Source organism: Barbatula barbatula, assembly GCF_947034865.1.
Source record: "Barbatula barbatula genome assembly, chromosome: 22".
Taxonomy (NCBI): domain Eukaryota; kingdom Metazoa; phylum Chordata; class Actinopteri; order Cypriniformes; family Nemacheilidae; genus Barbatula; species Barbatula barbatula.
This window is the reverse complement of record NC_136785.1, coordinates 16901785-16926493: the sequence shown is the minus strand read 5'-3', so window position 1 is coordinate 16926493 and position 24709 is coordinate 16901785. Positions and strand designations below refer to the sequence as shown.

The window sequence follows — 24709 nt, the reverse complement described above, 5'->3', positions numbered from 1 at the left end:
TATCACGAATCACTCATATTTACTCTGTTCTGAGGCGTGGAAGATCAAACTATCATATCAAGGTTTTTCTATAACCCCGCCCTTCTCTCGCCGATTGGTCGGCTCGTGGTTGACGTCAGCCCTGTGCAGTGAGGAGCGCAGAGGTGGCAGTGGTGAGGTTTGGCTCCGTGAGGACACACAGATGTGTTTAACGCGTTCGCTTTGAGCTGTTGTCGAGCGAAACACACTTCAATCGTGCGGAATAAATCCTGACAGAAGCGTCCAGGTAAGCGGCTCTCGCATGTGTTGGTTTAAAGCGCTGCCGTCGCTTTGTAAGCCTGATAGTTTCGGTCACGGCAACAGGTGGATACGATGGTGTCCCTCTGTAGACAATAAATGTGTCGAGAGGTTATACTTGACGTCAAGTTACTGTACGGTAGTTCTATTATAGCCTGTGAGGATGAAATGGAGGGGTTTTGATAAGACATACATGCCTTTGTTCTAACACTATTACACAATAGGACTCTTAATACTCAAGTGCATTATGTTTGGGGACTTTGTCCCACCGGGGAACGATGTGATCGCTGACACAAATCTGACCAATGAATAAAACTCCGTTAAAACGAAATAAATAAAATGTTTTTTTACCACAATATGTACATTTAGTATTTGTATTTATGAACAATACTTTACGAAAATATCTAATTACGATTAGAAACCAACAATACACTTGTAAGTCAGTACAAAAACAGATGTTCATGTTGCATTATTTTAACAACAATTGATTTAAAAACTGTATTTGTAAAAGTTAAAACGGACATATAAAACGGCCAATAATAATAAATGAAGTGTTTCCACTGTGAATGTATGTTAACTAATAGAGTTAACTGAACCATATAACATGTCTGATGTGGTCAGTATAATGCTTTAGAAAGGCCAGGAAGGCGGTGTGCGTTTGGGATTTTGGCATGTGTTTCTGTCAGAAGGTCTGTGTAACAACATCACGGTCTTCTGTGGAGTTGAATTATTGAACATGCCTTTGGCATAGTCATAATTGCAGGATTCATTTAGAATGGTGAAACGTGACGGTATTACTTTGCATTGTTCAGAGGAAACCAGACACAGATGCTGAAACCCTATCAGTCTGCCGGTGAAGACTCTGCCGCTCCATGAACTCACTGTAACAGAACAGATTGCACACAAATTCAACACAGTGCCCGCCTTTCTGCATCTGTCACCAACGAGACACTCGTCCCTAATTCATAGAACGTCTGAAACATTTGATCATAATTGAGGTTCATTACCAACAAAATAGATCGATTCAGTGCTTCTGTTCAACAGGTGCAATTATGCTAATAAACACTGTACAACATCACCACGACTACTCATGCTCGGAGAATCTCTCTCAGCTGCAGCCCTTTGAGGGAAGAGTGAAGACCTTGTTCGAACCAATTGTTTGGGGGTTAGTTATTTGAACATATCCACAATGCAAACTGGTTTATCCAGGCTCACTGTGACAAACCTGTTTGCTTCTCACACGAATCAACATAGTTATTCTGAACTGCTGGCGTATTGTTGTGAGTTTAAAACGATAAAGACAATTAGGTTATTTGTTCACGCCTTTTTGAGTGCTAACATGCTAGCACGGATGGAATCTGTCGCATGGTTTTGTCAGTTGCATTACAAATGCGATTCCGGGTGGGGCAGATGTTAGCCAGGCATGAGGGTAAACCGATCTAGAGCAAAGTCACCTGAGCTCTTCTTGTAATGAATAGCGTCGAAGAATTGCTAAGATGTACTTGAGAACGTTAATGAATGTATTGGACGCTGTTTTCCTCCTTTACTTTAGTATGTTCTTCCACATTTCTGCTTTGACGTTTGACTGAAGAACGATAATCAAACAGGGTCATGTCAAGGTTTACATTCTTACCATTTTTTCATGGATCGTCCCAGAACATTCATTTAGGGAAATGGAGATCTTTCTACGGTGCGGTGGTGTGCTGGTAAAGTTCTTATTAAACTGAAGAACCTGCACAACTCTATTTCACTGATATTCCGATCTGTAAATGTGGCTTGGGTCTTTTTTTGTAAGCCTTTGGTAAGTTAACGATTTAGCTTGCACTAGTAATTCATCCGTTGCAAATTTCATATGGAACATCAGGGCTTTAGCTAAGGGGGCGCAATTTGGAGTGTCTTCCCATGTGATGAGGGGGACTATTATGGTTCTCTATGCCATATTCTGCACATTGGACCCAAAAGAATATCATGCTGTCTCAGGCAGCCACATGAATTTAAAAATGATAGACTACTTATTAAGTTAAGTAATAATTTAACAAGTGTACGTGCATAAAACACCACAAACTGTTATTATTCACCATTCTCAATCAATTGACCCACTTGTAATTCATCAAGTGGGAGACTTGTGTATAACTAAAACACAAAGAAGAAACCGTGTGATCGGAACGGCTAAACATCGGCTCCCCGGGAGAACTCTTGCAGAATGTGACGCATTTCTTCAGCTTCACAGAGTGCTCAAGCATGACAAAAGCTCGCTGTAGGACAATGACACGTCTGACATTAATGTACTCGCCTGGATGCATTATGGGAAATCTGCTTAGGAAAATGCCTCTTTGTGACAAGTTAATAAAAAAGCTATTATTATAATTAGCATTTTCTAATATTGTATGAACATTTTGTGTTGAAGTGAGTCATGTGGGCAGGGCCCAACATGCTTTTATGTACGGACTTTTATATATTTTTTTATTTTATTGTAAGAGTGGTATTATTCTTCAGGTGCTATAAATCATTACAAAGGTATAAGGGTTTCGCTTTGACTGTTTTATCAAATAATCGGTCCATTGACAGCAATACAAATCTTAGTTTAAAATTCTGGAGGGCATAACACAATCCCCTCATTGAGGAATTAGTATCCCTGTCACAAGGCAAGATTTCAGCCTCACCTAAGGATGTATGAGAGGAGTTGTTACTACTCTCAATAGCTCTCCATACAATAGCTCAATATGCGTCTCCCAATAAATGTCATTGTGTCCCATAAAGGAGATATTTACAGTATGCGGACGTGCAGTATTTAAGAGATGTTTTCCTATTTCACTATGACATTTTATCACTTTATCACCAGTTCTCTTGTTTCATTTGCTTCCTGCGTATCTCTCCTCTGCACCCCCCAACATCTAGTGTTTTTATCCATCTGCAGTTGCTGCACCTCTGAGTTGATGCCAGGTAGCAAAGTTCGCAAATGCTGAAACTGTGGCAATCTTTGTGTGTTTTGTTCAACAGGTGTGTTGTTGCCAGTGGCCACTTTTAACGATAAGGATACAAAACAGGATAGAAATGGTATGCAATTTGTGTTACATTGAATGAAAATTAAAGCTTTAAGCTTCAAACAGTGTAAATGTATTGTTAAAGTAGGTTAGATGACTGGTGCAGACATTTGATGTGTTCAAAACTACATAATTTTCCTGCTAGCTTAATTTTATTTGAGATAATAGTTTATCTAATATAATTATTAGTTCTTACTACAAAACTATACAGTTTCATAGTTTTTGAATCTGTGTACTCGCTTTAATGGCTCTTCATTGTCATTTGTTGAAGCTAAGAAAAGTTTTGAAAAGAAAACGATCACGTACCTTCTTCTATATTAAGGTTTTAATAGCAGCATTTATCCTAAAAGCCTTTGTGTTAAACTTGAAACATCCATCCTACGCAGTGAAAAGGACCAGCAAGTATTAAAGCCGATCTTTTCACTAGTTGCAGGTTAGCACATCTTTGTTACCAAGATCCATTTATCTCTAAATCTCTAATTCTCAGAAGGCGTTTCCGATTTTATGCAGTGCAAGGGGAAAAAGTGTGGACAAACTATGTATAAAGAAGGGCAGGTCCCTGCATACAGAAGCCATGCCTGACCTGTAATGTACAGCAAGGCAATGTAAACAACCCCTGGTCAGATCTGCCTGGATAATATTTCTCGAAGTTGTCAGCAAACAAACAGTAGTGGTTCTGGTTGATATGATACACACTCACCATATCAGATTTTATAGGACACGGACTGTATGTGGTCTTTTCAGTTGATCATACAGTTGTCATTTGCAAGTCAAATTTCAGAGGTGCAAATGTCTTGCACAGTACCTGCCTATTTTTGCTTGTGATAACTAAATGCTTGTTACTTTTTGATCTGTTGGTAGAAACTGACCTAAAGCTTACCGCTATGTTTACAATTGCATACTCCCACAGTACTCTTTCTATACCAGCAGTATGCAGTATGGATACTGTGTACAGTAAACGGATTATCTTTATATCTAAAGAGCCTACAGATGCTACTACAACTGTGCAAAAGTGCAGGATACTTTGCGCTGAATACTGTATCCCATAGTGCTGCGCGCTTAGCTTGACATTCCATTCATCGACCATGAAAATAAACATTATTTGATCAGACTGTCAAAATGCATTCTTAAACAATGAATTAATCAAACAAAACATTGGTAACTGAAATAACGGGACACCATTTGCCGAATTAAGTGTCCAATAGGGGCATGTGACAACAGTGAATACTACTGTTTAACATGTTTCATAATGTAGGCGGTTTGGTTTCAAATGCTGTTTACTGTATTTACTGCATGGTATATGCATTAAGCAGTATAAGGAAGCCAGAGAGGAATGCTTCAACAGCCTGAGATGCTGTTTTCAACTGCATAAAGCGACCCTGCAACGGTGTTTCATGCATTCTGACTTATTTACAATGTTAAACATGTTGTCTTCTCATGCTTGACATGGTCAACTTGTTAAAATACGAGTTATATGTATGACGTAGTATTTCTGTGCTCGATATACTCACCCAGTGTTCGTACAGGTTTCAAACATGAACGTTTTTTTCGAACATGGAAATGTGAGCGCACATGCTTTAGCTCCACCTCCTACAACCCAACTCCATCCCCCCCCCCCCCCGTGTCTCATGTTTTCGGAAATAATCGTACAGCTGTATCTGTCTTTTATAAATGTGATCAAACAAATACTTCACTTATATTTGAATTGTACTATACTATTCTGTAAGTACGCAACATTAACATGAGATATACAGAAACTAAGTGAGTTAGGGCCGCTTTAACAGAGTAAATTTTGATGCAGTACAAAAAGTACACTTGGATTAATCTTCTGAATCTTCTGAAGAAATATGTGATTTATAATTCAGCCCAACATCAAAAGAAAGGAAAAGGAATTTATTTTTTGATTTATGAATATGGAATATGATCTTGGTATTTTGTAAATAACGTGACATAGGAAGGTAAATGATATGTTAGTGATGTTCTAGGGCCGGTCTAAATAATTAACCAAATCTTTAAACCACCGAAAGGAGAATCACTTCACAGAGTTGAATAGTTTGTTTTTTAGCGTAATATTGGTTCGAAGTAAGGTCTGTGGTAAACAAAACTTCTAAATATTTTCACGTTTTATTCTATGACTTAAAACACAGCATTTATAACCTGCTAGTGAATTTTTAAAGCCTTAATGTGTCTGATCATAAACCTTTGTTAATCACAGAGCTCATTTTTGGGGATCTTCCAAAGGTTTATGGTAAAAATTCAAAGGCTTTCAGTCCAGCGCGCCGCTTCCGGGTTAGCTGACAAAAAATGTCATCTCTGAGGTACTGGATAAAGTCAGACTTGGCTGACAAATAGAACTTTTCAAATGTTTCTAAACTGTAGAGACAAAACAAATAAGCGGGTGCAATTACTTTGTCTGTCTGTGTTGTCATAATGAAATTAAAATGCACCATCAATAATATCAGCTTCAGATGAAAAGTTACTGTTCTGAGTTTGATTGACAGGTATCTGTCACCTGATAGCAGCTCTACCTGGCATGTCCTCTCTGTGAATGTAATGTGAGAATTTAAACAATTTCCACTGCCCAGATCAAGTTACTTATTTGTTTTCCAGCTTTTTTTCCATCAGCGTTGCAAAAGCAGAAAAGAGCACATGGCAGAATTTTGTCTTTGAGCTTTCAAGGATCTTAACAGGCCTAAAGGTTTTGTAAAATATTTGAGCTTTGCTTTGCACAGCATTTCGCATTATCTTAAGGTCACTTGCAGTATTTCTATGTGTTTTCTTTGAGACAAGGCTTGCATATTATGTAAGGTAAAGATAGAATAAAATGAAACTTTGCCCTTAAGGCTGTAAACAAAATGCTTTTGCATAGGCAAGCAAGTGCAATTCAAATAGCTCTGAATTACTTTTAACAGTAACATTTTTTTTACAATTAGCTTACTTAGGTTTTTCCATACATGTATGACATTGTTTATTCTGTTAAACACCAAATAAAACATTTTACATTTACATACATTTACATTTAGTCATTTAGCAGACGCTTTTATCCAAAGCGACTTACAGATGAGGAAACATTGGAAGCAATTATAACAACATAGGCAACAAAATACATAAGTGCATCAAACTAGTCCATTAAAGCCTAGCACAGTATAAAAAGCTAAGAATAGTAAGGTTAGTATTTTTTTTTTTTATAAAGAAGGAAAGGGAAAAGAATTAGGAAAAATCAATCAGCGACGTGTTGACGGAAGAGATGCGTTTTTAGGCGTTTTTTAAAGATGGCAACCGAGTCTGCTGATCATTTAGCAGCTGGTAGATCATTTCACCAATGTGGAACAGATCCAGAGAAGGTACGGGAGAGTGACTTTTTTCCTTTTTGGGATGGTACCACTAGTCGTTGTTCCTTTGCAGACCGCAGTGATCTGGCAGGAACATAGATCTGCATTAGCGAGTGGAGATACGATGGTGCAGATCCAGTGTTGGTCTTGTAGGCCAGGAGCAAAGCTTAGAACTTTATGCGGGCGGCAACAGGGAGCCAGTGTAACCTGATGAAGAGCGGAGTTACATGCGCTCTCTTCGGTTCATTGAAGACCACTATTGCCGCTGCATTCTGGATCATCTGGAGAGGTTTGATTGTGCAAGCAGGAAGTCCAGCCAGAAGCGCATTGCAATAATCCAGTTTGGACAGGACAAGAGCCTGGACTAGGACTTGCGTAGAGTGCTCTGATAGGAAAGGTCTAATTTTCCTAATGTTGTAGAGGATGAATCTACAGGACCGGGTGGTGCTGGCAACATGACTTGTGAGGTTAAGCCGATCATCGATTACCACTCCCAGGTTTCTGGCTGTGCTGGACGGTGTAATCGTTGATGAGCCTAGTTGAATGGCAAGGTTGTGGTGAATCTTTGGGATCACAAGCAGTTCCGTTTTTGCAAGGTTTAGCTGCAGGTGATGATCCTTCATCCAAAGCGAGATGTCACTCAGGCATGCCGCGATGCGAGCAGCGACCGTCGGATCGTCTGGTTGAAATGACAAGTAGAGTTGTGTGTCATCGGCATAGCAGTGATAGGAGAAGCCATGCTTCTGAATGACCGAGCCGAGGGATGTCATGTAAATGGAGAAGAGTAGCGGTCCAAGCACTGAGCCCTGTGGCACCCCGTGTTGAGCTGTTGGGACGCGGAGACCTCATCTCTCCAGGATACTCTGAATGACCTACCCGAGAGGTAGGACTCAAACCATTGCAACGCCATTCCAGAGACACCCATAGCACTGAGAAAAGCAAGGAGGATGTGATGATTGACAGTGTCAAAGGCAGCAGACAGATCCAGTAGGATGAGCACAGATGACATGGATGATGCTTTTGCCAGTCTCAGGGCTTCGATGACTGAGAGCAGTGCAGTCTCTGTGGAATGACCGGTCTTGAACCCAGACTGATTGCTGTCCAGGAGGTTGTTTTGCATGAGAAAGGAGGAGAGCTAATTGAACACAACTCGCTCCAGGGCTTTGGCGATGAAGGGAAGAAGGAAGACAGGACTGTAGTTTTCTAGCAGTGTAGGGTCCAGGGTGGGTTTCTTTAGAAGCGGTGTGATGCGGGCCTCTTTGAACGCTGTGGGAAATGTCCCAGTGGTGAGCGAAGAGTTGATGATGTGGGTCAGAGCAGGCACAACCGTTGGAGAGATGGCCTGGAGGAGATGGGTGGGGATGGGATCCAGTGGGCAGGTGGTAGGGTGGTTGGAGCCAATGACCTTTGAGACATCAGCTTCAGACAGAGTAGAAAAGGCGGGGAGCACACACGTGTCAGGGATGTGGGCGGGTTCGACAGATGGTGGCGTAGAGAACTGGCTGCTGATGGCAGTAGTTTTCTTTACGAAGAACGATGCAAAATCAGCAGCTGTTAACTCCGATGAAGGTGCGGGAGCAGGCGGACAGAGGAGAGCAGAGAAGGTTTTGAAGAGCGTTCGAGAGTCCGGAGAGTTGCAGATCCTTGAGTGGTAGTAATCTGTTTTTGCAGAGGTGACATCTACAGAGAAAGAAGAGGGAAGAGATTGGTAGAGAGAGAGGTCTGCAGGGTCTTTTGACTTGTGCCATTTTCTCTCAGCTGACCGGAGGCTGGCGCGATGCTCACGCAATACATCTGATAACCAAGGAGCCGACGGGGATTGAAGGGCCGGTCCAGATGCAAGAGGGCATAGGTTGTCCAAGCAGGATGAAAGCGTGGAACACAGAGTGTCTGTGGCATTGTCTGTATTCAAAAGAGAGAGCTCATCAGAGTGGGGGGAGTGCAGAGAAGACAGCAGAGGAAAAACAGGAGGGAGGGAGAGACCGCAGGTTGCGCCGGAAGGTGACCATCGGTAAGACATCTGCGATATCCGGAGCAGTGAGGTCGAGGTCAAGGGTGACGAAGAAGTGATCAGACGTGTGCAGCGGGGTGACCTGAGAGTGATGAGTGGAGCAGTACCTTGTGAAGATCAGATCTAGATGGTTTCCAGACTTGTGGGTTGCTGATGTGGAAACCTGCTCGAGGAGAAATGATGCGGTCAGGTTGACGAAGTCAGCAGCCTGTGGCTTTCCAATGTGGATGTTGAAGTCACCTAGTACCACCAGGGGAGTACCATCCTCAGGGAAGGATGAAAGAAGCACATCCAGCTCCTCCAATAAATGTCCAAGCTGACCTGGGGGACGATATATAACTACAAAATGACTTTTAACAGGGTGGGTGATAGTAACAGCATGAAACTCGAAGGAGCTGTTGTCACACAAGGGTGTTAGCTGATTGAATTTCCAGTCTTTGGGGATGAGTAGACCGGTGCCTCCACCCCTTCCTGTGATGCGAGGGCTGTGGGAGAAAGTGTGGTTATGGGAGAGGGCAGCGGGAGTGGCAGAGTCCTCTGGTTTGATCCATGTTTCTGTAAGTGCTACAATGGAAAGACCAGAATGTTTAACAAAAGCTGTAATGAAATCAGCTTTGTTCACAGCAGATTGGCAGTTCCACAATATATGTTTAGTTCCACAAAACATATATTACGTATATTATATTATGTTACATTATAGACCATTTCATTGGACTGTGTTTCGCTAGTATTTAATTAAATTTATGTTAATATCAACTTAAATTATTATTTTACTGTATAATAATTGTATTAAATAATTGATTTGTTGAATTTTGTTGTATGTTTATTTTATTAAAAAAAATATTTGTTAATGGGTTCTGTAGTTCGGTCGCATTTAAAGAAACCGTATGGGACAATGACATCTAGCGGTTGAGCTTGGAATTAGTGTCTAAATTCAAAATATTGGAGAGACAAGATTCGCAATGTAACGGCTCTTCTCGGTTTCTTTTGATTGTAATCAGAAATAATCTACAGACCACTATATTCTAGTGTAGTGTGTGTCCTAGCAGGAGATCTTGTGAGATCCAATGTGTCTCGCGAGAACACAATTTTCTTACTCAATTGGCATGAAGGAGTGCTTGGCTCTAAATTACAACCATTTTAGTCGCATATGGTCCCTAAATTTACCCTGTGCAACCCCAAAATATAATTGGGAGCATTTGTGTTACTGCACATTGCGTTGTGGCGTAACCTGTTTTCATCACTGTACAGAACAAGCTAATAACTGCGCAAAGTATGTGCATCACCGGTCCTGCCATTCATAGACAATGTGATTTTTCCCGTGGTGCTTCTTTCCCACCGTTTTTCTATGTAAACACGCGCTAGACGGACGGGTTTCAACCGCATCGCGCATAAGCAAGCACTGGTGTTTACTGCGGTCCGTAGGGTTTAGTCAGTGGAGGTAGGAGGATTGACAGTGTGATATGATCGCCACCTCTGCTAACACGAGCACTTTGCAAAAGCATATCAAGAAAACAACCACAGCGCTTTACTAGTACGACTGTTAAGGAAACATTTTGTGCAATTACCGCCTGTCTTTGAGTTAAGTGTCTCGTCACAGCCCTACTCTATTGTTTGTGAATGTTTACCGCAAGTTCAGAAAAGTGTCACAAAAGTGCACATGCACTTATCGGTAACCTGCTTTTGAGCGACATGTCTTTTTGTTTTTCTGTGCCACCTGTATCTTCAAACTGGTAATGCAGAAGAATGTTGTCAAACAGCTGGTCTTCCCCTAACTCGCTCCATTGGTTGAAGCATGTTGTTACAGTCGGTCGATCAAGGGAATAAACGCAAAAAGAGCAATGTTTTGAAAAGCTGTGGGATAAAATAAGCATAGGTTATATCTGCTTTTAAAGCTGTTATAGTATTTTGATAAGCAAATACAGTAGATGCACACTTTTGAATAGCTCTGGTGTATTTTCCCCGGCTGTGACATGTTACAGAGTCCTATTTGCTCGACCTGTTTAAGCTTATCTTTTACATTCCATCCAGTCTCAATGCAATCACTTCATCTATGATAAGAAACAATTAAGAGATCTTAGATGGCTAATAGAACATAGGAGCTTTACAAGGTTTTGTAGGTCTTACTCGCCAACAGTACCACAATTCCATTTTAGTTCAATAGGCTTATAACCCTTTTGTATATATATATGTATATACGTAGAATATGTCAAATTTATTATGGTATTATTGTGTCAATCTTCATTAATGGTGTTTTGACTTTTCAGTCCATTTATACAGGGGTGGGTTGGTAATTTGAGCATATATATGTGTAGAACATTTACAAGGCCTGATATATGAATGTTGTGCAGATATTTACACTTACACGTTTATGTGAGTTTAAGATCAATAAAAAAATCGACTTGTTTAGTCGAAATATGTGCATATTGTAGGAGACTCTTGACTGTGAAAACACAAACATTAAGGATGAAATCTATGCAATGTTATTTTTTACACAAGAAATCATTTTATAAATATACGTTATAAAATGGAAACAACATTAACAACCCGTTTTACTTCTTAATTATATTTCCTGCTTGACACAGAAATCTATCACAATGTAGAAGACTTCTGAAAGTAATTGGAATTCGAACATTTTTGTTAGACAGGTTATTAAAAAGGAACGACTGAGCAATTTATTACAGTTTGATGATATCTTAGAAAGGCATTTCTTTAAAAATGCCTTCAGATGTGTCGGAAGAGAAATATTCATTTTGTTATTGGCATAGTTTTTGTCTACATCCACGAATTTAAAAACATGGCACAAGCCGGTGGAAACTCAAAACAGTGTTTTATATCTTGTTTTTAGCAAACAAGGAGGCCAGGTTTCATCCGTGTGAATGATCAAGTCGCTTTTGTTCTCTTGATCACTAGATCTCGATGATCAATAACCCCCCCCCCATGTGATGTCATTCAACTGTTAGATAATGGAAGGTCCCCTGAGAAAAGATTGCGTCTAGGTGAATTTTTATCCTGACGCCATTGTCCCTAAGGAACGTACCTTCCTCTAACTCCGTTTTCCTGGTTTTGTATTCTATCTGTGTTTTAAGGTAATGAAAAGATCATTATATCTTCCAGTATCCTTATCCTGGGTGACAATAGGTGCCTGCTTTGAAGTTGGTCTGCATGGCCTAGCACATCTTGAAATGTCTTTGATTCCTTGACAATTATTATTAGGTCTTGTTGCTTCCTGGCTATTGTTGATAGCTAGTTTATACAGAGAGCTCCATGGGGTACATTTACCCTTTCTTATATGTAGGACATTTCCTTACTGATGGTTTTTCACATCCCTTTACTGTCTTTTGTTACAGGGGTTCATTCACCTTGTCCTGATACCTCTGTGAGACCGTGTAAAGAATGTGTCGTAATTTGGCACATACAATTCTGGTTATAGTTCACTTCTTTCTGTCTATTTCTGAAATGGTCTTACCCTCTTTAGCTCTACTTTGAATAATTTGGAAATCAGCTTTTTCTTTCTTTACCTCTTGATAGAACATTATTGAATGAGATTCTTACGATGTCGTAATTTAGTGCTTATGATGTTTAACTTTCTAAGCAGCTTGGATGTCAGACGGCTCTAGTTTACCTATGAAATGGAATACGGTGGAGACATTTTGTCACTATATTATTTGCTGTTATTGCATTTTGGCCTACTTCCTGCCACCTTTTTGACTCATCTCAAGTCTTTCCTAAGGGCTGTGCATTATAAATGTTTTCTTTTGTGGCGATAATCATTTATAAACCAGGAAACTTAAGCGTTTCATAAAGTTAATAACTTATTATTATAACCAATCACGCACTGTTGGGCTACAGATATGTGCAGATACAGTGACTTGTTTAGCAGAGATGTGCTTTTACTTTTTTAAGCAAATCAGTCTTACAATAGTTACCAAAAAATGCAGGTGAAGAATTAGCTTACGTATACAGCGATGGAACGTTTTGAGCCAAAGAATATGGGATAGAGACCTGTGGTTGCGGTAAACAACCACCTAGCTACTATCCAGAAATGCCACATAAATACTCCTGAATATACTTGTTATGACTCCTCGACTCAAATATTAACTTCTCAGAAGCACCATTGGTCTGGTGGCAGAATGAAAAATGGAGGTCATGCTTAAATACCAAGCACGTTCCTAAATCCTCCTGTAAAGTCATTGAATTCCACCCAGGGAGGTACCAAAATCTCCTTATCACGTTTAGGCGACCACAGTGCATTTGTTTGTGCTACTGCTCATACTGCACATATCAAACTGGCAATTTTGTTTTCCTCAACAATAATACATTTGACAAGACTTAACCCCTCTTAATGATTTCACAGAACCTGAACACTTCGTCGTTACACAAGCATTGGGGTAAATCATGCATTCTTCTGTTCACAAGGGTTTATTTGACATAACCGTAATGCCAGAATATGATTTCAGATTTTGATAACTTTTTTTTGATAGTAATGCACCAATATTTCAGTTGCTGAAAATTGGCCGAAATATAGGCCGAAATATCTGATGCCCACAGCTCTCCCTTCAGTGCTCGCGCTCCCGCCAGCAGTTATCAAAGGACGATCATGTACATCACGCATCATAACAAAGGCTTAAATTGATAAATGTAACAAGAAAAGGACAGAAAATGACACGACTGCGCGTGAGCTGCTTTATTTTTCTTTATTGTTGGAGATCATGCGCGTTTGACTATATCTTGACTTCTGATATACATATAATAATTCTACAACTACAATGTTTAGACGATTGGAATTTTTGTTATATTTGATTGTGTTGGAATGTCCAAGGCTGATTAATATATTTTGTATTGCTTTGAAATATGTTCTCCTTAATTCTTTTGGTTTTAGTGTGTGTAATTAATACAATTTAATAAAAAACTTTTAATATACTTTTTTTAAGTAATTTTTGCTTTCGGTATTGGTTTTTTTGGCCAAGTGTATCCTGAATTTTCGGTATCGGTTTCGGCCCAGAATTTTCATTTCAGTTGTTGAGGTAAATATGTGAGTAGTGGTGTTAATTGTTTGTAACCGGAATGAGTCTCACCTTAACCATCATCACCTGCTCATTCACCGTTTCAGTTTTAGAACAAGCGTGTTGCAGGTGGATACTAGAGCAGGTCGGAGTACTTATGGTTAAGAATAGCTTGCTCTTGTTTGTCAAAAGCCTTTGTAAATTTGCACATTCAGATGTCAGGTGGGAGTGGCAGAAGCAATTACAACAGTGTTGTGTGTGCACCTGCAGGGGATTCCTCCTTCTGAAGAAAATACATTAATCATGAACTTCTGCTGGGTTCCCATTATTATATTGACAATTTCGTATTGCCTGTTATAAGCAAATGAGACAATTGTTTTCGTTGCACGCTTCGAGCACAGTTTGAGACATTTTAAATATCTCTAAAACTCTCAAACCAGAGTATTTTAGCATGAGACTTGAGCAAAAGTTTCTATTTGCTCTCCATTTAATCTCATTACTGTCTGAGAGAAACCATGGAGATGTTAACAAGATCTCATTTGTGAGGTTTCTTTCCTAGTGGAGCACAAAAACAGCGGCTCTACGTCAGATCTATGTGTTCTACCAGCTCAAATGATTTTGAATGGGATAATGTGCTGGATGATGAAGTCTTTACAGTACTGAAGAGGGGCGGGGGAGTTCGGGCCATCCCTGAGAGGGCCTGTGCTGAAAAGTCTGCCCCCCTTGCTTGGCATCTCTCCCTGTGCAGAAGACTCTGGGAATTAATGGCACCGGGGCCCTCTTTATTCTGTAGCCGCCCAGGAATGCAAGGCTTTTTTCATTCCTCAGACGCCATTATCACCAGTGAAATATTCCCTCTGCTGCACCTATTGTGCACTTGCAGGGTGGACGTCACAGGCACGGAGGCCCTTCCTCCTGCCGTTTGTCTGAGGAGAGATTTGCTGCGCTGGCTGAACAGCCAATCAGAGCGAAACTCCTCTCTGTTTTCCAGGATATGCATGCAGAGAATTTGAAATACTTTAAGACTTCAGCACTTTTCTCACTTCTGGAATTGAGAGGGGATATTCTAACTCTTACTTTGGTTAGAGAAACCTGACTTAACTTTCACTTAATACTAGTAAAGTACATCTTTAAACTCTAAACATTATTGTTCTTGTAAGATGCATGAAAAGGACAGAAAACCGGTGTCGTTTCCTCTAGCTCTTGTGCATTTTGTCACTAGCTTGCATCGCCTTCCTTCCGCTCGGATGTTTCTCTGTGTTTGTGCCCAGATCACTTCCTCCATATTTACACCACGTGTCTGTACTGCAATATGTAATCAGGACATAATGTTCTCATGAAGCATCATTGAGTTTTTTATTAGTTTTATGTTTTATTACTTCACTTATGTTATTAATTGTTTGTTGTCAGGATTAGTATCTGAGATAACAAAGGATCAAACTTGGCATGCTCTTGTGTAGTTCTTCAAGCAAAGACCAGGCATGTACCGATTCAGACCCATCACTTTTTATTTCATCAGTGGTGGTTTCTCATCAGTGTATAATCCATCTAAAAGTTACCACATGATTACTTCTGAAATATTTCGCTGGTGGTTAAAATTGCATTCCTGGCATTTTTGATCACTCCTTATGCACCCTGATCCTCAGGACTTTCATTAGCATCGTTTTCATCGTTTTTTGGTTTTGCCTTTGCTCATTATTTTATATCTCTCTAACTTTGGTTTAAAACAACATTATATTTCAGCATTAAGCAGAAACTACTTCGCCGGTGCTCGTCCTGAAATAAGTACTACGCACTGCACCATCTGATGCATCGCTTTCCTTATTTTCTCAGCATGTGAGCTTCCTTTAAAGATCTTTACAGTTTAAGGCATCCGGAGAGTGGGTTGGTAAATAGAGATCATTGAAGAACTTTGAGTTGAAAGAATTTCTAAATGAACTGACGAAGGCTGATATCAGATTGCTGCTTCAGAGTGCTGCACTGGATGTTCAAACACATTCTTTTAAAGTAAAAAAACTGTAATTCACACAGTGTTATCGGGTAATGTCCATATCAACATTTGCTGAAGCATTAACATGGCTGCTTGATTATGACACACATCATAATCGCGATTATTTTGGCCAATATTGAGATCCCAATTATTTAACATGATTACTCATTAACCTTTAAAACAACAAAGAAAATAAAAAGAACCTGGCTTTTAAACTCTGAAAAATAAGTCTAAAGAAATCGCACTAATGAACCACTGTAAAGGAAAGGGTGCGCTGTGGATTTATACTACAAGAAAAGAGAGGATCCTTGCAAAATGGAATGCAGCGTAACAATTGTTCACCTAAATTATTTTGTTCTTGAAATTGATGAAGGCCAAAATTGACGATTACGATTAATTTTCGAATAATTGCACAGCCCTAGCATTAACACATTGTATAGTAGTGACATTTTGCCATGTGTCAAACGCACAAAAAGAAAATATTATACTCTTTGGCAAACTCAAAAAACACTTTCCTTAGTGTACATGTTATGCTTGTAATTGCGAAAGAACCGTATTGGTACTTTCAGTCAACATAAAATACAGCCAATCTGAATTTTTTTAATTGATTGACTCGCAATTTTGGAACAGAAATGCACCTGGTGTTCATTAAAACATTTGGTTTGAACACCAGTTTTACATATGTGTGTTTGTTCCCTTAGGTGGTGCCATATTCCTGTGGCTTATATTCTGTGAATGTAGTAAGAAGATGAAGAAATAGGCTTCAAAAGCCAATCAGTCTCTTATTCACTTCATTTCACCTGGGTCCATAAATCTGCTTAATAGTCCGGATGGATTCCTATCATTTCCACTTCGAGAGAATGAGTAATCTTGACCTGCACCCTCTAAGCCTTCCAGTCAGTCGACTTTCACCAGCAAAGTCCAGCGGCAGTATTGATCAGTACACCCACCACCACAGCAAAGGGGACTCTGCCTATAGCTCATTCTCTGGTGGGTCTACAGTCCCTGATTACCCCTCTCCCTTTCTACTGGATGATCTACAGTCAAACAGCTTGCATTACACAGATTTGAAATATGCAAAAGCTAAATACAGCCCAACCTTTCTTGATGCGGATTCGAAGAGCATGGACCACCTTTACCGTTCCATGGAAGCCATCGCGCAACAAAGTTCTGCAGTTCCTTCAAATCCGTTTCCACCCCCACCACCTCCTGCCCGTCTGGACAGCTTTGTAACAACCAAGAACCTGGAAAATTCAAGGGCACGCCAGAGTCCCGAAGGACAGCTTGCTGACGTTTCTACTTCTCCGCAGAGAGATCAACCAAACCAAGGCCTTGTGGATAAGACTGTTGAGCCCCAAAAACCAAATTACCTGCCGATACAAATCAGTCACCCAGAGCATGTGCAGCAGTCTAGAAGTGGTCATTCCGAAACTCACCGGAAAAGGTCATATTCAGCTTACGGTCGCCCTTCTTTTGAGCAGCAATGCTACGTCAGCTCCTGCCATAGGCCCCAAAACTCCACCAGTGGCAGTGTTCACCACAAAGGGCAATTTTATTTCATTACTGGTGTTGTCAAGTCTCCTGAGTCCAGTGTCACGCAAGGGGACAATGAAAGCATAGCAGACTCCAGTGAATGGTCATATAAGGTTCAGCGTAGAAGACAAAGTTGTCCAGATGGTCCGAGTGAAAGACTATTTTTCCAAGAAGAACTCGAATTTAGCAGTCATAATGACATTGTGGAGCCTAATAACAAGGCAGTTAATCCATCCTATAACTCTGAACTGACCTCCCAAAGTGTGGAGGAGGTGATCATGAGCAAAGAAATTGAAAGACATCACTCCTCCAGCCATCCTATCTTCTACTGTGGTCCAGAAGTGAGTTCGGTTGGTAATATGATGACTCCTGCTTTGATTAAAGAAGTCCCCAAGACAGATGAACCGATGTCAAGTATTTTGAGACAGCCCCAAGTGGATGTTCCAAATGAGAAGATCAGCAAGGAGACCACTCCACTTTTATATCACCTTACAGGAGCCAACAGGGCATCATTTACCAACAAGCTCAAAAACAAAAATGACTGTGGGATGGGGCGTAAAATTTCTGACTGTGGCAAAGATAAGCAGAAGGCAGGAAGAGATGGGCAAATCTCTCCTAGCAGTGAACATCAACAGAGCGCAATATCTACAGATCAACCACCTGATTTTCCCTACCTATGTGGTACCTTAGATGATTCCTATAAAAAGTATTACAAGGAAAAACTTAAAGATGCCCAATCCAAGGTTTTGAGGGAGACTTCATTTAAAAGGAGAGATCTGCAACTGTCTTTGCCCCACAGAATCAAGCTGCAGCCAGATAAAAGGCTTTCTGTTGTGCCTACCGGTCCTCTATCACAAAATATGCAGCCCAGCTTAGACAAGTTCACTACACAACTACACAAGCATCAACTAACCGAAAAAGAAAACGTGAAGAATGAACCTGACCTGAGTCAGGAGATTGAGAAAGGAATTGAAAAGGAAAAGCCACAGAATATTGCTCAGCCACAGGTTCCTCGGGTGGGATGTCGGAAGCGCTTTACAGCGGATCAGAAAAAGCTGTCTCACTCTGAGCCTGAGAAGCTACACCAGCTGGTAGATGAACCCGCTCACATGACCTGCCGCTCTCTTGGAAATGAAGATGAAGGTCTGCTCTCAGAGGGTGATCATGGTCTAGTGGCTGCAAGGAAAAAGATGTTCGAAACACGGGGACGTGCCATGTCTGCCTCCAACTTCTCTAAATCATCTCTAAAGAACCTTCAGCAAAAAGCCTTGGCTGCATACATGGAGCGTAAAACTGGTCAAAAAGTTGCAGAACCTCTGCAGCCTGTTTCACAAGTGCCCAGTCACAGAAATTCAACTGCAGGAAGACTGTCTGACTCTGGCTCTAGATATAATTCAAGCATTGCAGGCTCCAAGAAGCTCCACAGGCCTCTCTCAGCTGGTCGAGTTCTTGATTCAGTGTCAAGTTCTGTTAAATACGCCCAGTTTGTAAATGCTCAGCCCCGCAACCACTCGAGGCAGTCCAGCTGGAGGGAGGCATCCACTAAAGCAGGAAAGTCTTCCTCTGCAGAAAATCTCTTGGACCAGCCGGAACAACCTGAGTTTTTCCGAGCGCGCAGTACCTCGACTCCTTTTCCTTTGCAGGTATATTGTAACAAGGTTCATAAAAGTTTAAATTCAGAGTTTTTTACATTGCAGTGTCGCCACCTGCATTTTGCTTTTCATATCGATCTATTAGCATCATTTTTTGTTCCGTAGGTTCCGATGTATTCAGATGAGTTTTCAACGATTCATAATGAGGACATTTCAAGGTAACATATTATTTATCCCGTTATTGAGTATAAGAGTAGTAGTAAGGGTTTGGGGTTTGTTCAAGTTCTTAACCCTAACTGCTCAACTTTACTAATGTTACTAGCAACTTTTTATCTCAGTTTATCTCAGTTACTTTTAAAAGAATGGGAACTTATATTGAAATTAAACATTTATTATAAGTTAATTTATACAATTATACATTTATTTGTTTTCAGTGCTCACAGTAAGGTAGAGGGAGATACAGTAGTGTATCACAGTCATACAGTATCGGAACCTGATGATCGTCGTGCACGAAGGATAGCTCCAAGAGGAAAATCTATGGAGGAACTTGGTGTCTCGAAGACCTCAAAACCTGAAGTGCTCAGCAAAAGCTCAGAGCAGCTTGACCAACTGCAGAGAAGGCAGGCCATGTCTGGTAAAGATAAAAGAACAGTGTCGTTCCATGCTGAAGGAACTCGCACAGAGAAATCGATTTTCAGTTGTGGAGAAGATGCAAATTACTCTCAGGGAGGCCCTGAGAGACAGCACTTAACCAGTTCTGTGAAGCATGTATACCCCCATGAGGATATAATCCATATGGCACCATACAACAATGAATCTAAAAATGAAGATAACACAGTTATGTCTGTTCGTTCCACTGAAGCAGATGAGATCACTTTGGAAACCGGAAGGTAAATCCCAATACATTTTTGCGTATGTATTTACGTAGCTTAGGCGTATTGGCTAGTGCACACTACACAGCTGTCTGTGTTTTGGTTGAAGTGGGCATACTACACAGCTGACTGCAGACTAGGTATTTCAATTACATCTTTGGTTTCAAATGCATTCATTCAACCAAAGTAAACATATAACCAAAACTCACACTCAAAGCAACATGATATTCGATTCAACCATAAAATGATCCAAAACATCAAAACCAATGGGCTGGAGTCATGTAGCGTGCACTTGGCAAGTATGTGCAAGTGATGTTCTTGACAATTATTGGCCTTCAAAAAAAGTTCATGAGTAGTTTGTTCAAATTCCCATCTCCTGGTATTGTAATGAAGAGTGTGCAGCTTATTATGCAGATATGTACTAGTATTACTTATAATGAAGTTTTGATTGTCATTATTTTAATGTGTTTATTTATGTGTATTGCAGCAAACAGCAAAACTCTTTTTGTCAGTACATCTCTAATCAGGATATTTCCCTCAATCATGGAATCACAACGGATCCCAATCTATGGACCTCCAGATCTGAGATAAATGAGACAAACAATCGGCCATCTTCTGAAACAACTGTTGTTGAACCCCAAAATACACTTCCTACTCCATGTGGTGAGAGAGAAGCCACTCCAACATTTCCTGACATTCAGGATGTAGAGTCTTGCCAGATATCTGCAGTCAACAGGGAACAAGACGGAAATGAAAAGGAGGAGGATGGACCTCTTGTGATTGAAAACAAGGTCCCAGAAGGCAACGGACCAAAGCAGAAACTAGAGTTGGAGGTGCTGGTTCAGGAGGTGGTTTCAGCTGACCAATCATTAGCTTGCACTCTTTATCCTATAGCCAATCGAAAGACCGCGCTCATGCTGATGGAGCAGTTGTTGTCTGAGGATACTCTTCTAATGGAGGAACACTACAAGAAGAAACAGGAGCAGAAAGTTAATCATCCACACAGGTGACTATTTCACATTTGTAAAACATGAACATGAATTACAACTTTTCAGAAACTTTCTCTAGCTTTTAAATATGCGTGTAATTAAAATAAAAGTATTTTTATTGTCGACTCTGCTAAGCTGCCTTCCTTTTTAGGTAGAACAGGCACATTTCTTTATTTTACAAAGTGTAATAATCCCAGAATGCATTGCGGTTAGCTCTGTAAAAAATGGTCAAGGATGGCGTATGTCCATTCGACAATAAACATGCGTTGGTTTAATTCCATTAAATTGAACAGATTAAATTTCACTGTGCTATTATACTCAGAACTTTTGTGTGTTGTGCTTACCTGAATGTTGAGTTGTTAGCTTAGCAACATGCCAATTCTGTTGCCATGAATAGTGAGTTGCCTAGAATGTTGTATTTTGGCACCGAGCTAATGTGTATTTTCAATTGATACGCTGATAGTCACACTTCAATGATGTGTAATGCACGGTTTATGTAATGTTGTCAAACCTTCTTTTTAAAAGCACCGAGACGCTTGTAGAAGACAAACCATTGAAAATCAAACCAAACCAAAACGCCTGCAACACCGAAACAGATGTCACAGAAAAAAAGGTACTACCAAGACATCCTTGCTTTTGAACATCTTTTCTATTTTCAAAATCCTTTTGGAATTTATGATCGATGGGCCACAAAAAAAACACCTCAGAGATGAACACATTTGCCAAATAATTTTTTTTTTATTGAATAAAATAAAGGAACAAGACTGTATACTTGAATTAGGTTTCGAGTAAATTAATGACTTATCCCATGATGCATTGCAAAGTATCCTTATAAAGATACCATGATATAACATTTTTGACCTACAGCAGTGGACAAAGATCAGGCTTTTCCATCATATATTAATTTGTCAACTGATACTAAACTACATACATGTAAAACATAAGTTTTGTGTTGTTAGACATGACTTTGCAGTATTCAAGATCTGTTCCTCCAATGTTCAATAGTTAAAAATATGTTTTCTGTTTGGAGGATATAAAAAAGACTTGTATTTATAACTTATATTACCCAATGTGACTACAAATACTATGATAACGTAAACATTTTAGGTTTATAACAACAGATGTCTTGTTTGTGTCTCTTCTTGCATCCTCTCACATATAGAGAAAGCTAATAGCTCACATAGAGGAGCGTTTGACATCTCTGCAGGGAGTTCGCTCCACACTTCGAGACGAGGAAAAGGACAATGGGAAACGAGGCGATGCTATAGAGACTCTTGTACGAGAGCGCTGTTTGCCAGCTGAGCTGGAGCGCTACACACAGTTTATAGGAGACCTGGAGCGGGTTATCAGCCTGCTGCTCTGCCTGTCAGCCCGCCTGGCCCGCGTACAGAACGCCCTCAGCACTGTGGACGACACCACGGACACCGAAGAGAAAGTGAGTTATCAGGGGTTTCATTAGGTAGAGTGTGGTATAATGTGTCAACCTCATCAATATTGACAAAAAAAGGGCATCATCATATACAGCTGCCTGTTATTCAAATGTAGACTGACTGTATGATTATTATTTTCGATAGGAATGAGTTATTCATTTAATTTCTAAAATGACAGTTGTGGGGTAAATTGTTTTCTCGAATGCAGGAATATACTAGTAGGAATACTATTACAAATACGTTTACTTCATTCAGATATGGCAAGCAAAATTATGTAATAGGATTGTGCATTATCATTTTTTTATCATATTTAAAATATGCAAATTATTTTCCTGGCCCTTAACAAAAGTGGCACAGCTTAACCCACTCTTTCCTATTGTATCGTAAGTCAGTATTCAGCGTCTGCCAAACCTTCAAAGTCATAAATGATCCAGGTATGTTAGGTGTGTCTTTGTTTAAGTAACTGGCGTTAAAACAAGGAGGGGCACAAATTGTTTAACATTTTTCTTGTTTACTAAAGGTTTTTGTGTGTGGGAAAGAAACACGTCTGTCAGTTCTTTTTTTAGAAATCGCTTTGTGTTTTTAAAATGAACAGTGTGAAGATGAGACCCAGCTTTATTTTCTTAAGTCTCGTCATGTGCTCAGATTAGTTGCTGGTATCAACACTGCATGACCGAAACTGCACTGTAGTTTCGATGGGTTTTGCAATTGCACTTCCCTCTTGTGGCAGCTATTTGAACATCACCAAAGTGCAAATAATGCCTTCGTGAAGTACATCATATTTCCAAACATTTGAAGTTATTAATATGCTAAATTCACCACATTTGATTTGTTTGTTAGTAGTCATTTTGCAGATATTTAGTATTCAAGGTCAAAGAGACCTGGCAAAGTTAAGTGTTCACAACTGAAAGCAAAATAACTTGTGTTTTTGATGCATCAACAATATACTGCTTTCCTCAATTTACAGCAATCATTGGACAACCGCCACCATCTGCTGTGCAAACAGAGGGACGATGCCAAAGACTTGAAGGACAACCTGGACCGCCGGGAGCGTGTTGTCTCCGCCTTCCTTTCCAAGCAGCTGACGGACGCACAGCTCCAGGAGTACCGCCGTTTCATCCAGACCAAGGCATCCCTGCTCATTCGTCTGAAGGACCTCGATGAGAAGCAGCGTCTGGGAGAGGAACAGATCGAATCTTTACTGACCAGTTTACCTCGATGAAAAGAGGTCCAGTTCCTCCTCGGACGTGCAGAAACTCTGAAGTAGAGATCCCCAGATTCCCGTTGGCAATCACAGGGTTACATGGGTCCGTAATGCCTAAAGGTGCCTTTTAAAGCATGAGCACATGTTCTCTGTTATTTGTAGTTACTCTACGCTGCAGATTATATTAAGAGGACTTTTTAAACCTAAAAGAGAGCTTTAAGAGGCCATGTATGGTTTATTGTGAGCTTAAATTGGATAAATATGCCCTTTCAGGTGTATTTGTTTGGTTGTTACTTACAGAGCACTCGAAGACAATGACCAAAAAGAAAGAAAAAGCACTTTCGATACTAAACCGCACATACTTATTAAGAACAGTTCAAACTCTGTTGTAATCCTTCCACTGTGTTTATTCAGGACTTGATTGTTTTTATGCGACATTTGATTCTGTAACATAGTGTAGCTTTTTATCTGTCCAGTAATTTCATTTGACAATATCATGTTGAATATATTTAATGATAAAGTACTGAATTTTATTCTGTCCTTAACTTTCCTGATAAAATTGCATTTAGCATTGAACCTTTTAAATGACTGGGGTGTATTGTACATTTATTTTATTTAAGTGCCATCACACACTTGTGTACTGAGACTATGAATCACCAGTAATGCAAACATGTTTTTGTAAAAATTGCAAAACGCATGCTGTCATGAACGTCTTTTCTCTCGCAAACGTTACAACAACTTGCGATATTTGCGAAAATTCTCATCGAGACAACATTTGGTTTTAATGTTGATTCGAGCTGAAACAGAAAATCATGGCAGATCAAACAGATAAGACACTAGATGGAATGTTCTCTTTACCGTGGTGAAATGACTGTATCCCATGCTCTCAGATGGCTTTTTGCTCTTATAAAGTGTCTGCAATAGCAAGAAGTGGTGTTTAGTTAATAGATGCACTTATTTACCAGATTAACTCATTCTTGAACCAAATCCAAACTACAGACCGTTTTCAATAAACACGGTGAATGAATATACTACCAACCAAAAGTTTGGACACAGTAAAATGAATCTTCTTTTCTTTTAAAATAAATATTATTTAAAGTTTTATGCCTAAATACTTGTATTAATATTGAACGTTTTGTGTTGTTAATTTTTTTCTTTCAGTTCTAGACCTGAAAGAAATAAAGGAACAACTTTTCATAATTTCCTTTATTATACGTATCCCAGATGTTATTTAAACCTTAAAGTTGGTGAGAGAATGGCCAGAGTTGTAATGCAGGCAAAGGATGACTTTATCTTGAGTTATTTGTTTTTAAGTTTTTCCTCTTTATAATGTCCATGCTGCCATGTGTGTGAATACAGTTTTGATGACTTAAGTATTCTTAAAAAATGTATATATTTATAATAATAAAGGAGTAGATGTGTCCAAACTT

General features: G+C 39.8%; 1 protein-coding gene across 1 annotated transcript; it reads left to right on the top strand.

Annotated features, from left to right (window-relative positions):
* The first annotated feature begins 123 nt into the window (after nucleotides 1-123).
* shroom1 (shroom family member 1) lies at nucleotides 124-24709 on the top strand. Its single transcript, XM_079486460.1, has 8 exons — nucleotides 124-265; nucleotides 16361-18835; nucleotides 18950-19002; nucleotides 19219-19674; nucleotides 20144-20662; nucleotides 21171-21258; nucleotides 21808-22080; nucleotides 23043-24709. Exons 2-8 carry the CDS (start codon nucleotides 16490-16492, stop codon nucleotides 23295-23297), a joined length of 3990 nt encoding a protein of 1329 aa, XP_079342586.1. The 5' UTR covers nucleotides 124-265; nucleotides 16361-16489; the 3' UTR covers nucleotides 23298-24709.